This window comes from Mastigoproctus giganteus, chromosome 7, assembly GCF_048544385.1.
Source record: "Mastigoproctus giganteus isolate SK-2022 chromosome 7, ASM4854438v1, whole genome shotgun sequence".
NCBI classification, from domain to species: domain Eukaryota; kingdom Metazoa; phylum Arthropoda; class Arachnida; order Uropygi; family Thelyphonidae; genus Mastigoproctus; species Mastigoproctus giganteus.
In genome coordinates this window covers 60,327,332-60,342,005 of record NC_143581.1, presented here as the reverse complement: position 1 = coordinate 60,342,005, position 14,674 = coordinate 60,327,332, and the positions used below count along the sequence as shown (strand labels likewise).

At 35.1% G+C, this 14,674-nt stretch overlaps 1 protein-coding gene across 1 annotated transcript in view; it reads left to right on the top strand.

Annotated features, from left to right (window-relative positions):
• The window catches only part of RabGGTa (Rab geranylgeranyltransferase subunit alpha), a 141,537-nt gene extending 127,321 nt beyond the window's left edge, over positions 1 to 14,216 (top strand). Inside the window, exons 11-12 of the mRNA XM_090378331.1 lie at positions 372 to 500; positions 13,930 to 14,216. Of these exons, the coding sequence (XP_090234457.1) occupies positions 372 to 500; positions 13,930 to 14,216 (416 nt within the window). The remainder of the gene's footprint in view (positions 1 to 371; positions 501 to 13,929) is intronic.
• Positions 14,217 to 14,674: the final 458 nt, after the last annotated feature.

Here is a 14,674-nt window from a genome sequence, read left to right as displayed (position 1 = left end):
AATTACACATTTTACCATCTGGGGAAGATATTTATGGCAATTAGGTATATCAGGTGGAGTCTTTTTATTGGATTTCATTCATAGAGGTATATATATCCCATTTAACAAGTGCATTTTGAACATTTCTGCAACTCACAATGCAGCGCAAAACACATTATTTGCAAAATTCACAAGTGATGCAGTTTTTTTTGTCCACTACTGTAATTGTACAGTGATATGATGAAGCTTGTAAAAGCTACCAGTGTGGAAAACAAAATTTTTGGGTGTGCCACTGGTAGCTACAGATATATTATTCATTTGACTGCACTTAGTCTCTTAATTTCTGCAGTCTATGTTAATATTATACACAAAAAACTGATTTCTATTTTCAGGGCCATTATTTACGTGTGTATTATTAATGAGAGCATTGGGATGCCAATCTTATGAGGATGCTACCATAAAATACATGAATCAGCTTATAAGTCTGGATCCTTTGAGGAAAAATTACTATAGAGATCTCAGTAAGTTAATGGCTATGGTGACTAGATAAATTTGCGCATGAAAAAAAAGCTCGCAGGAAAACTCCGCACAGAAAAAACCCCTTTAGGTCTATAACACACCAAACAGACGCCATGGAAAATTGCTCACATTATTTTTAGTTTACAAAAAACAAATTATCTCATTTCAAAATGCAACAATGTGTGGAATTTATATATTTTGTTTCTACTTCTATATGATGTATTTTAATATAAAGTAGAATATGTGGATGTAAATGTTTGTAAGGGAAAGTACAGGAAATAAAATGCTCTGGTTTTATTGGAACTAAAGCCTTTTATTTTATTTATAAAAATAAATAATTTTTTCTCTGTCTTACAAAGTGAACAGTTAACACTTTTTGGTCTTTTATCAACAAACAACTAATTCACACATTTCAGTGATTTATTTATTTGTTAAGGATTTGAATAGAATTTTCATTAATGTAAGTTAGCGAATCTCTGCAAGTATTTCAGTTTGTCTTCTACCTGCTCATATTCATGTACAAAAGTGGCAACCAAGTCATGCAGTGCATCACATCATCATCAGTGCATCACTGGCTAATGCACAGATGCCTGCCTGTGCATTAGCCAATGTCAATCTGTGGCAAGCCAGGTTCCTCTTCAGTCCATCAAACAAAATCCACTGGGATGACTGCAGTGGAATAGGGAATTAAGTGCATTGTGAAATCCCTCATAGCACTTTGTAGTTTTAGGCGACCGTTCAAGAGCTGCATCATGATGATTCCATATTCTTATTGGAAACTGGTGATCTCTACCTGTTGCACCCTCAATATATGTGGAAAAGAAGTATGTGAGCACCTCATTATAGCTATCTTTGTCTGGAAATATGGCGGCAAACTTGTCAAAGACACTCCTCACATCATGGACTGGGATAAGGGTTAATGCAGCAAGAGACTTCAGCTTGAGTTTTATATTTATATCAGTTTTAAATTCAGTCTTCAAGCTAACATTGCTGAGTTTCCTGATGAGACTGACACAGATGGAAATAGCACCCTTTGACCTCAGCATGTGGAAAGGCAATCCTCACTGCATTTCATGCAAGCCTTCTCAAAATCCACTAAAACCTTTTGCGGCACCAGATTTGAAACCAACAGCTTCATGATTTCAAACATTCTATTATAAGTATCCAAGTTCTTTTTCTGTAACAAAATGTAAATACATGGTGGATATGAGTTACTCACCCTGGCATGCCACGTTTACAGTTGGTAAAGCGTGTTTGGAACTTTATCAAAGGTGCCATCTTCATAGATTGTATCTTTGTTCAATTCAACCAAGAGTTCTTTATCACCTCAAACCAGAATTCTGTCTGGATCATCCACACCTGAATCATGAAGTATCAGTTGATGGTACTTCTCAGGAGGCTGACTGGGCTAGCCAGATGGGTAAAGTGCCTGTCTGGCAACCCAAAGGTTGTGGGTTCGAATCCTGCCTTGGGCTTGGATCACAGTAAAATGCAAAAACTTTGGGAGGTGCATTATGGCCACAGAAGCCGATGTGTCAACAACTAACAAAAAAAACCAAGAAACTCAGGAATGTCAAAGTTTATTGTTGTTGGATTAGGCAAACGACTGTCTTTTCTGTGATTGAGAAGATTTCTCGCAAAGGATGATTGTTTGGCCATATGGGCTAGTACATCGTTACTCAACTCTGACAATACATTCCCCATCACACTGCAAGAAGTAGAACTAACTACTCTCATGTATTGCCTCATTTTGATTCTGGCAACGTTGGCTGTTCTGTTTTTTGAGGACAGGAATCATGACAATGTTCGGTTGGTTGTTGTACTATGTTGCCATCTTTTGTCTTCATAACTGAACGACAACTGAGGGTGCAGCAGGTAGGGATTCCCAGTTTCCAATAAGAATATGGAATCATCATGATGCAGCTCTTGAACAGTCGCCTAAAACTACAAACTGCTGTGAGGGATTTCACAGTGCACTTAATTCCCTATTCCACTGCAGTCATCCCAGCATGTGGTTTTTGTTTGATGGACTAAACACGTACCTGATTGACACTGGCTAATGTACAGGCAGGTCGTCTAGAGGTGAAAAAGAGAAGATATGTTGCACTGCATGACTTGGTTGCCACTTTTGTACATGAATATGAGCAGGTAGAAGACAAATTGAAATACTTGCAGAGATTCGCTAACTTACAGTAATCAAAATTCTATTCAAATCCTTGACAAATAAATAAATCACTGAAATATGTCTGAATTAGTTGTTGATAAAAAACCAAAAAGTGTTGACTGTTCACTTTGTAAGACAGAGAAAAAATAATTTATTTTTATAAATAAAATTAAAGGCTTTAGTTGCAATAAAACCAGAGCATTTTATTTCCTGTAATTTCCCTTACAAACATTCACATCCAAATATTCTACTTTATATTAAAATACATTGTATAGAAGTATAAATAAAATATATAAATTCAACATTTTGTTGCGTTTTGAAATATGAAATAATTTGTTTTTTGTAAACTAAAAATAATGTGAGCATTTATCCGTGTGGGTATTTTTCTTGTGAGCATTTATGACAGTGGGGTTTTTTCTGTGTGGAATTTTCATGTGGGCTTTTGTCAGGGAACCCTAAACAATGTATTATTTTATTTTATTTTTAGTTCATACTCTAGGAATAACCAAATGGTAATAGGAACTTATTTCATTTGCATGCTAACAGACAACACTATATAGCTTATATTAATATATTTATCTCAGATTGTCATATTGTATGTCTGGTAGTGGTATTAAAACCCAAGTTTTTGTCATAAAAACTTAACACATCCAAGATCGCCTAATTCAGTTGTGTGAAAATCTTGGTACATTTTCTTCTAAGAAAATGTAAATACATGGTGGATATGAGTTACTCACCCTGGCATGCCACGTTTACAGTTGGTAAAGCGTGTTTGGAACTTTATCAAAGGTGCCATCTTCATAGATTGTATCTTTGTTCAATTCAACCAAGAGTTCTTTATCACCTCAAACCAGAATTCTGTCTGGATCATCCACACCTGAATCATGAAGTATCAGTTGATGGTACTTCTCAGGAGGCTGACTGGGCTAGCCAGATGGGTAAAGTGCCTGTCTGGCAACCCAAAGGTTGTGGGTTCGAATCCTGCCTTGGGCTTGGATCACAGTAAAATGCAAAAACTTTGGGAGGTGCATTATGGCCACAGAAGTACATTTTTGGTACATTTTCTTCTAAGAAAATGTACCAAAAATTGATGTTATGGTCAAAAACACAAAAGGTTATTGGAACCTAATACTGTGAGTTTGAGAAGATGTTGGGGGGGGGGGGGTGTTAATAACTGTCCATATCAAGACTGGCTTAGAGGGTGCAGTCTGCAAAGCTTGGTAGTTATACACCTTGGAGGGACCAAATTGAGATGTATTAAGGGGATTAGTAAATGTAACGAGGGAGGTATATTCTTGCTGTCAGAAACAAAAAAAAAAAAAAACAGGTGCTATAAATATAAACTCTTAAGAAGCTAACAGAAGCCTGAATCTCTTGATGTTTATGTTCTGGTAGCATGTTTTGGATTAGTGGTTTCCAAAGTGGGCGGTGGTGGTGGAAAGAAGCAAGCGGGCATCATGGAGGGGCATCTGAGGCCAGACCTTCCAGAGTGTGTTGATCGCTTAAGTGAAAATCATGCACCCTCATCTGAGTAAAGTGTTTTCAGGAACTGTCGTCCTTAGGAACAATGATCTCTGCTGCATTTTTTATTTCAAGTGTAAAAGATTCTTTTACTTTCATTTATATGCCAAGAATCAGCATATTTAATGAAAAAAGACGATAAAATAACCAGAAATAGAAAGAAATATTTTACTGTGGTAATTATATAAATAAGGAACCATGTAAACCGTAAATGTATTTCCATCTTAGAAAATGAAATGAATATTTCCATTTTATACTTAAGTAAATAGAACGTACAAACTCACTCATGCTTCTTATGAAACCAATTAAAGCAACATCTATCAAGGAAACACATTATACATTTTCAACACAATTATTGAATGGCAGGCATGACTGCATATTTGTCCAAACTATTTGTAAAGTTCAATAAAATGAATTTACAGTTGCAAGAAAATGATATCAATCTTAAGGCTACAGATTTGCTGTAGTATCCACTTTTATTTCAAAGTTAACTTTATTCAAGCGCAATATATTGTGAGCTATTTCAATTTCCCTCTGTGTGAGCTAGAAAAGATTGGTGGGATACAGGATGATGAACTGAGTCTTTTGTGACCATTTGGATACAATGCATGAAGATATGCCTGAACGATTTAAGGATCTTCTTTTGATAGAAATTCCAGATTGGGTGATGAATCCTTTTTAGATATTGAGGAAGTTGGGGTATTAGAGGAAGAACTAATTGAGTTATAAAATGATATTGAGCTGAAACTAAAGTTTAAGAGTTTTTGCTACGGAAGAAAATTTCTGATCACTATCCTGCACTATGGACAGTGGTTAAGAAGCTATTTATGCTTCCCAACTTCGTATTTAGTAGAACGTAATTTTAGTGTGGTCATCCAACTTATCTCCAAGCAAAGAAATTGACTCCAGATTACTGAACGTGGTGATTTGAGACTCTTTCCAAACGACTTTAACCAGGATGTTGAGAAACTGGTATTATGTCATCAAGCCCATCCCTCGCAATAAAAATTTACAGAAAAATGAGCTTGTTACTAAATGTAGTTCTAAGACTTTTGTTAAATGATTGTCAGATTTTGAAAAGCTAGAATCACTAGTCCAGTAATTTCAGTATGTTGAATTAAATAAAATAAAACTTTTATTGGATTTGAAATAGATGAAATCATTACTGTTTTGAATTATATTTTTTTATTATCTTCCTCACTGGGTTGTGCAGTCTGCCACTCTGACAAATATTTTTATAATTTAGGACTGGGGCGTTGGGGATGCATTTATGGAACTAAGGGAGCAGTGACTCGAAAAAGTTTGGGAACCAGAGTTTTAGATCATTGGAGTAAATTACCTGCCAGTGTGGTTGAGGCAAGAGAGTTTGGTAAAATTCAGTGTCAGTATTTCAATATTGGATAATCACTGTTTGGCTAAAGGGAAATAAAGGGTATGAGTGAGTGGAAATTTTTTACATCTCTCTTCTATGGGAGGTGCAGCAAAAGCATGAATATCATAATAGACACTAGCAGAGATAAACCCTATACCTCACAGAAGGAAACAACTGTGCATTACATTTTTATAAACAGTAGTTATTCAACAATATTTGCTATAGATGTTCAGTTTTTACTCTTCCAGTCTTGCCTCCATTACAGATATAATACATGAATGAAATGTTAATTGCACATAGTACACTTTCAAAACTAAACATTTTCCTCTGAGAGGGGAACCAGCTTTCATATTTTTTACAGGGAAGATCATGTACTGACACTTACTTCACACTTAAGCTCCTGATAGAAAAAAAGAAGAGAGTTTAATTTGGAAACCCATCTCTTATTCATAGATTACAAAAAAGCCTTTGATAAGGTGAACCAAACAAAATTATTTGAAATCTTAAAAGAAGACAATATACCAAACCAGTTGATCGAGGCCATCCTCAATATCTATAAAAATAATAGAATAAAAATTAAGATTGAATCACAAACAACTGAACTGGAGACAATAAATACAGGGGTGCGACAGGGATGTGGACTGTCCCTGCTTCTATTCAACATATATATAAATCATATTATAAGAGAATGGAGGAAAATCTCTTGAGACAGGTATCAAAATTAGCTGCAAAGAAAGAAAGAATGCACACACTGCTTTTTGCTGATGACCAGGTCCTAATAGACAATGAGAACTCGTTGCAGAAAGCCATCTTCTCGTTAAACAAAACAGCAAAATCATTTAATATGGAAATCTCATCTTCAAAGACAAAAGTGATAGCAATTAAAGGAAATGATCCAATCAGAAGCAAGACCTGCATTGACAATAATATTATTGAACAAGTTAACACTTTCAAATACCTAGGATACCACCTATTATATGAAAAAGATATTGAGCAAAAAATAAATAATTACATAGGAATTACTAAAACTATAAACCATATTTTTAAATCTAATCTGGTGCATAAGAAAACAAGGACACGGATATGTAACATCCTCGCCAGACCTATCCTAACCTATGACTCTGATGCATGGATAACGAGCAAAGGGGACAGGAGGAGGAAGTTGACTGGTGCGGCGCCTCTGTAGCCAGGTGGGAAGGAGCAGCAGTGCATAGCACACGCTTCTTGATTAGACCGGGGTTCGAGCCCATCACCACCAAATACGGAGGATGCGGAAAGGTCAGGGAATGACCACCGCATATCCCAGAGCAATATGGCCTTAGTTGCTAATGCTCCTAAAAACCAAATAACAAACAACAGTTGACTGGTGCAGAACCGCAGACTTGCTAGCCGGGTGGGTAAAGTGCCTGCCTGGCAACCCAAAGGTCGCAGGTTCGAATCCCGCCTCGGGCTTGGATCAGAATAGAAAATGCAAAAACCTTGGGATGTGCAATATGGCCACCTGGAGAAGCCGATGGGCCAACAACTAGCAAAAAAAAAAAAAAAAAAAAAAAATGAAAAAAGAAAACGACAGGAAAAGAAATCAAGATATCCTGTCAAACCTGCAGACAACCTCAGTACTGAATTATATTGACTCATACAGAATCAGATAGATACAGTATGTAGAGAGAACGGACGTTATCCGAAAGATATACTAAACTACAAACCCCAGGGAAGGAGAGACAGAGACAGACCTCTGCAAAGATGGAGAGAAACTGTAACAGGCCACTAGGCCTAATACTGGACAGGAAGAAGAAAAAAAATTTATTTTGCTATAAATTTTGTAAGCAACAACATGGATATTCTTTTCAGGGTGAAATCACATTAGTATGGCAAAAGCTGCTAAAAGATAATAAAAGTATACATGAATTGATGAACAGTTTGTATATTTTCATAAGTTGTTACTACTGACAACAGTTAGTGTTTTCTATAATTATACCCCAAGGTAATACATCCATTGGGGGATAGTCCCATAGTCTGATCCAGAATGTAACCTAGCCATGTTACGCTATTTTCTATGGAAAATGATTTCTGAGATGTTGGTTTTCATCTATGCGAAGATTTCCAGGAAAACCTTAATTGTGTAACTTAAGGGATACTTGTTAGGAAAACTCTTTTCTTTTCTTTTTTTTTTTGTACCTTTGCATGTGACTGCTCAGCTATGGTGGACCATTAGTTATGTGGTTGAGTTGTTTTTCCCTATATATGCAATGTGCTGTAAATTGGATTCTCTATAAACATGTTTTGGAGACATGGGATCATTATAAGAAATTGACAGTATTCAAAATTTATTTTTTAAGTATGATACGCATAAACCCATAGTAATGACGCATGTGACTCATTTTATCCAATGATGATGAAACAGTAAAACTTAAAAAAAAAAAAAAAACCTGCAAAATGAACTTTTCTTTATAAAAATCTTTATAACAGCTACCCATTTTAAAAAAGAAATGACTATTGTGAAATAGTATACAGGTTAATCAAAATGTTTCCGATAACTTTGACAGTTTATTTGAAAGTATCTATATATTTTTCTGTATTGAAAAACCAAACAAACAAACAAACAAAAAAACTATCCAATGAAAGTATAAATATCAAAGTTTTTAACAGTTATTTTACAGCCCTTCAATGAGCCCCAATGTGACTTTGTGTACGTCAATGCAGTAATCAAATTCATGCCACACTTTCTCCAGCATATTTTTGTCGATTTGAGCGATAGCTGCAGTAATACATCCTTACAACTCTTGCAAAGTAACAGGGAAGGGGCATGAACACCAAATCTTTCACAAAACCCCATAGAAAAAAAATCTAAGAAAGGTCTGGTGATCTCAGTGGCCAATGAAGTAAAGGATATCGTAACAGGAAGCACGGCCAATCCAGCAATGGGGATAATTGTCATTCATGAACTTTCGCCTCCCTATGGCAATGTGTTGGAGCCACATCGTACTGCAAATTTAAATTGTTTCCTTGTATCAGCTGTGGCAGCAACCGCTTGATCAGCATGTCAAGGTAAGAAATGCCATTCAGTGTCTTTGGCGAAAAAGAATGGCTCAAAAATCTTTTTTTATAGACATTGCACCAAAAACATTTACATTTGAACTGTCCCATTCGTGCTCCAATAGTTTCATGTGGATCCTCAGTCCCCTAGATACAGATGTGTCAATTCACTTTACCACTGAGTTATAACATGGCTTCATCAGTAAACACTAATCTGTCCATGAAATTTTCAAACAGTATCACACAGTTCTTGGATGTTACAACAAAATTCTTACCTAGAAACTTAGTCAGGTGGTTTTAGGGCTTGTAACAAATGAATTTTGTAAGGATACATAGTCACCTTCAGAGAATACACTAAAAACTTTTCTATGGAATCTCAAGCTCTCTATTGACCTTGTTAGCAAATTTGTGAGACTCCTGAGATACGCCTGCTGCACACATTCTACAGCCCCATCTTCTCTGCTGGGACAACCTGCGCTTTTGTCCTTGCAGATATATCTATGCTCCAGGAACTGCCTATACTATTTAATGATAGTCTTAAAGTGGTGGATTTCTGTGAAATTTAGTTTGGAATGATCATTTCTGCACCAAAACATATAATTTTATTTCATGATAACAGAATGCAAAATGATTTTTCCACAGGCATTGCCATTTTGAATGCAGTGCTACATGGCACAAACATTGCAGATGTCTGCGCCATCTCTCTCTCTCTCTTGCGACAAACACTTTGATATGCTTTTATTTGATAGCACTTTTTCAGAGAAATATAAGAATGTCAGGGACACAAAACTGTCAAAGTTGTCGATACCTTTTGACTAGCCCTCTACATCAAAGCATTTATGTTACGCTCCTCAGCATTTGAAAATGATGTCCCTTAAATGACCACCACCATTATGAACACAATCCATTACTTGTATTCTCACATTATCCATTGGCTCTGTGTAATGTTTCTGGTAGTATTCTTTCAATTTCATTACAAGTTTTAATTGCTCAAATGACCGTGGATGGTTTCCATAGATTTTGGATTTTAAGAAACCCCATAAAAATAAATCACAAACACAGATAAGTCTGATCGTGGTGGCCAATGACATAATGTGATTTGGAGACATTTCCTTTAAGGCGAGGCGCCTCCGTAGCCAGGTGGGCAGGAGCAGCAGTGCGTAGCACATGCTTCTTGATTAGACTGGGGTTCGAGCCCGTGAGCCATCAAATACGGAGGATGCCGAAAGGTCATGGAATGACCACCGCATATCCCGGAGCAATATGGCCTTAGTTGCTAATGCTCCTAAAAACCAAATAACAACAACAACAACCTTTAAGGTGTCAATTGAAATTTAAGGTGTCTTGCAGTATGTGCCATAGCGCAATCCTGTTGAAACCAGACATTTTGTAAGTTGAGTAGCTTTTTTTTTGTCTGTGAATTTCATGAAGGTGATGCCCACCTTCTAAAATTTTGTTTATTTAAATACCCATTCAGTCGAAATTGTGCCTTATCACCCATGATTAAATGATTGGTGTTCACCTTCTTTAGAAATAGATTGCAGAAATTCAAACTTTGTTCTGATAGGTTCAGTTCTCTTGATTGATGACTGGCAGACTTTTGAGGACTGTGTTATTTAATCAGAGCAGTGTAACATTCACTTGATTCTTTCAATGTTTTCTGGAGTATGCACCGTACACATCCACCTGGCAGTTTTATGTCTGTCACAGATGCTTTGTTCTAAATTTGTAAATCCAACATGTTATGGTCTTTTGACATAGAATACTACTATTTCTGCTGACGTTGCAGTGGCATCTAAATTCATGTTAAATACAACAGGGTCAACTGATATTAGAGTAGAGGCCTTGAGTGCCAGGGATAATTATATTAGAATAAATATTGCTTCGATTGATTAACCAGTTAAATTGGGTTTATTGAAATAAATGAATAAATTAAAATACATGGAAGTATTAAAGTAAAATAAATACTATATATAATTAAACTAAAAATAAATATACGGCAAAAATAAACTATTTGTAATGAATGAGACTAAAAGCAATAAAATATATATCAAGCAGCCTTCAAGACACTGGACAACTTAAACAAGATATACGACAACAGATCCTTATATTATATAGAGGCATAGCCTTGCACATACATTAACAACAAAGTGGATGTGTGGTGAAAGGAGGGAAAAAGAGAAGGCATTAATTGTCAGACCTGCAGAAATGTTGCAGTGCATGTTGGCCCTATTGTTAACTCTCCATTTCTCATCATGATGTAGAATAATGGCCTCCATAATAGGATGTATGATGGGACCCACCACAGCTAGGTGGAGAGCCTCCAACCATGAGAGATAGTGAGAATCATGGGTATAATGACGTAGCCGAGTGGTTAGGAGTGCGAGTGCAGTAGCACACATTCTTTGAGTGGACCGGGGTTCAAGCCTGCGACTACTAATTATGATTAAAATTTGTATTGATTGATTTATTGTAAACTCCACTGACTTGGTGGTCATTCCAGAATATAAACAAAAATGGTTTTTTTTTATTTCAATGTTGGGTTGCAGATTATAACTAAAATACTACTCACACCAATAATGCTCCGCAACGGCTGAGCTGGCAAAATCTGCCTGGCAAATTTCTGCAGAGTCTGATGGTTAATGTCTTCACTCCTTCCTTTCACTACATGATCCCCACTTAATTATTGTTATTGCATGCACAAAGCTATGCCTCTGCATACAATATCATATATCTTGTTTAAGTTGACAAAGGGGTATATTGCTCTGAAAGCTCCTTGATATTTTATCACTTAAAATATATACATTTATTTTATGTGTACAGGTAGTTCTCGACTTTCCGAGTTAATTTGTTCCTAGTGCACCCATAAACATGTTAAAAACAGGGGTTACATTATCAACAATGAAATTAGCTAATTAGTTTGTTTAAACAATGATTAATTTATCCAAAGAAATGAAAATGTAGCCTATAAAATCAAGCAAGTTATAATAATAAAGAAATTATTTATGACTTACAAATGTTAAAGAATGTTTATTCTTCATCATCGACTAAATGCACACTCGTTGATCACTCATTATTGGCTTGGCACTCGTTGGTTTGTTGCACAAGGAGTCGTCTTCTTCAGAAATGCTTCAAGAGGCATTCAAAAAACCAAAAACATTTTCAAAAAATTAAAAAGAAAGTTTGGCACCTGTCAGGTGACCTTCCACCATTTTTGCTACATTCTGAGCACCACCACTGCCTAGTTAAGGATGCCTTTTATCGGAAATTTGCAATTCAGTTCTTTTCCTTGGAAAGCCATTAACTGTCTTCTTTCAAACTTATTTTGGAATATGAATTGGATATGAATGAGCGAAATTCACTAAAAAGTACGAGTGATTGCTTGTACTTTTTTAGTTTGGTCACTCTGGAAAATGTCCATAGGGCTGTCAAAGGTTGATGTTTGATCAGTCTAGTTACATATTTAATTTTACTCTATGTCACATGCTTCAAAATCTTTTTTACTTCAGTGGCATGCATCAGTTGAATTTGTTTAAACAATTTAGCATATTTGTCTAAATAGCAGTAAATGTCTACTAAGTATTCATCCACTTTCCATGGATAGCATGCAGCTTCTTTTTCAGCAAAGAAATTAATAAGATAACAAAGATAGCCTGTGATAAAGCTCATATGTCTTCACACAAATGCATAGCCAGAATAATGAATGCAGAGGTGAGCTAATTTTAAACTTTTTTTTATAAATAAAAGAAAAAATATATATAATTAGTGAAAAAAAAATAAATATTACATTATAATTCTTCAAACAGGCCTCTGAGGTTGGGTATATTCATATTGTAGTTTTAAATGTTTTCCACCAACCTTATATAGAAATAAAACAACGAAAACTGGAATCTTGATAACTATGTATTTATAATAAATTATATTTGACTGTATTTACAATAAATTATATTTAACTTTACAACTAAAATATATAAAATATACTGGGTTAAGAACAATAAAACCATAAAATACATTAAAATATACTAAATTAAAAGTGATAAAACCATAGCTTTCAAAGGCTCCTGCCTTCTTCAGCGGTATTTTTCTTTGTTCTGTGGTGCATCTTTAAATACCAGCGGGTTCACGGTACTCATCACGTGTTTCATTCCCACGTGTTCCTTTCTCTTGTGTTATGGAACTGGAAGTGGCTCGGGAGTGGATCATATGAAACCGTTCATCCCTTCTGAGGATAGTAGCCTCGAAGAGGGGATGGATCTGTGTTCCTCTATCTCTATTAATGTTCACTGTGGAACAGATCCGCAAACTCTCGAGCCACTTTCGGTCCCAGAACTTACATTATATGATTACCTTAGAACAGGCCTCGCCAACTCAAATCATTCTGCAGGCCACATAAAATAAAACAATCTTTTTAAAAATAAAAATTCAAATGCCATAAAAATTTCTTTTATTCATTCATTTTTATTATATATCTACATCAATGAGATATTTGCTTTTCTTTGCAATCACTCAATTTTTTTAAAATCTTCAATATTGGTAGTTCACATCTTAATTGGTTTTCCAGATGTTCATCTGTTATTGAAGCTCAAGATTTATTTTTAATAAATTTCATTTTTGAAAAGAAAGTTTCACAAACGTATGTGGATCCGAAGGTGCTCACAATTTTTTGTGCAAAAACTCTTAAATTTGGGATACTTTTCCGCTGTCACATACGTGTTTTAAAAATTGATTTTTGATGTTGTGGCGTGAAGGTGTTTTAATTCATTGTTGCACTGCAAATCAATTACTTCCATCTGCAAAGTTTTTGGTTTGAAGAAGGGAAGGAGTGGTGGGGATTCAGGAAGTACAGCTGGTCTAGTATTATATTTGTTGTTATTTATCGTGCCTAGTGAATGAGTTCCCACTGATGTAGTCGCTAGTATAAAAATCATCTGGCGGGCCGCAAAAAATAATGTGGTGGCCAGGCCTGCTTTAGAAAATTTTTGGTTAACATTAATAATTTAACAAAACTTTGAACCTGGCATTTCCCTTGGGTGGGAAACACATAACTTAAAATAAGTCATATATAAGTTGTGGGCAATAGAATAACATTATAAAGAACAAGGAAAATAATTTTTGCATAGTAAAATATTATTCAAAGATGTTTTAAAAAGTATTACTAATTGGGTTTTGAAATTAATTCCATTTGTTTTCTGAATATCAGGTTTCAAATTATGCATATTCTTTTACATCATTAATCTATAAAATTCATTGGAATGTGATTTAATAATTTAGCTTAATACTGATTATTATTTTAAACAGAATTACATGAAATATTTTAGAGAGAATGTATTTGTTTCAGCATGTAAATTTGTTATCGAAAATGCCATTGAACAGCTTGCAGATGAACGTCATTTTCACCTTGTTGAGAAAAATTTAAATGTGCTGTATCATATGGATCGCCTAGTACTTATGCAAGATGTGGACTTGTCATCTAATTCTTTAATTTCAGTACTGCCATTGTGTCATCTTTTGTGTGTTCAAAGACTAATATTAGATAATAACTGTATTAATAGTTGTGATGGCTTACAAGACTTGCCAGAGTTAAATACATTGTCTTTGAAAAACAATAGTATCCTTTCAGTCTGATTAACTGGGTTTAAGGTATTATTTTATAAAATTATCCACAAATATAATATATTGTTATATAAATATAGTTGGGATATTTATTATTTAATTTATTAAATCAGGGTCATATGTGTGGTCCTGAAGATGAGCTTGTTGCTTTGAGAGATTTTATAAACATGAAACTTACAAATTTTTTAACATTTTAATTTTGAATGGATTTGCACTCAGGGGTTTAAATATACTCTTCTTTAGTTTTCAGCTTCAGCTAAAAGTCATGTTATTTACCTCGTCTTATTGCTGTAAATTTTACTATTCTCCTAATTCAGTTAGCCTTGTTTCTCTAAATGAAAGTCCCTTGATGTGGAATATTCATCCCTTAAGGGGACCTGCCAGTGATGCTGCTGGTCCTCCAGTTTAAAGTCACTGGGATCCAATGCCCACAGCCTACTTTTCAAGCTAATATCATAGGAATCCAGTGT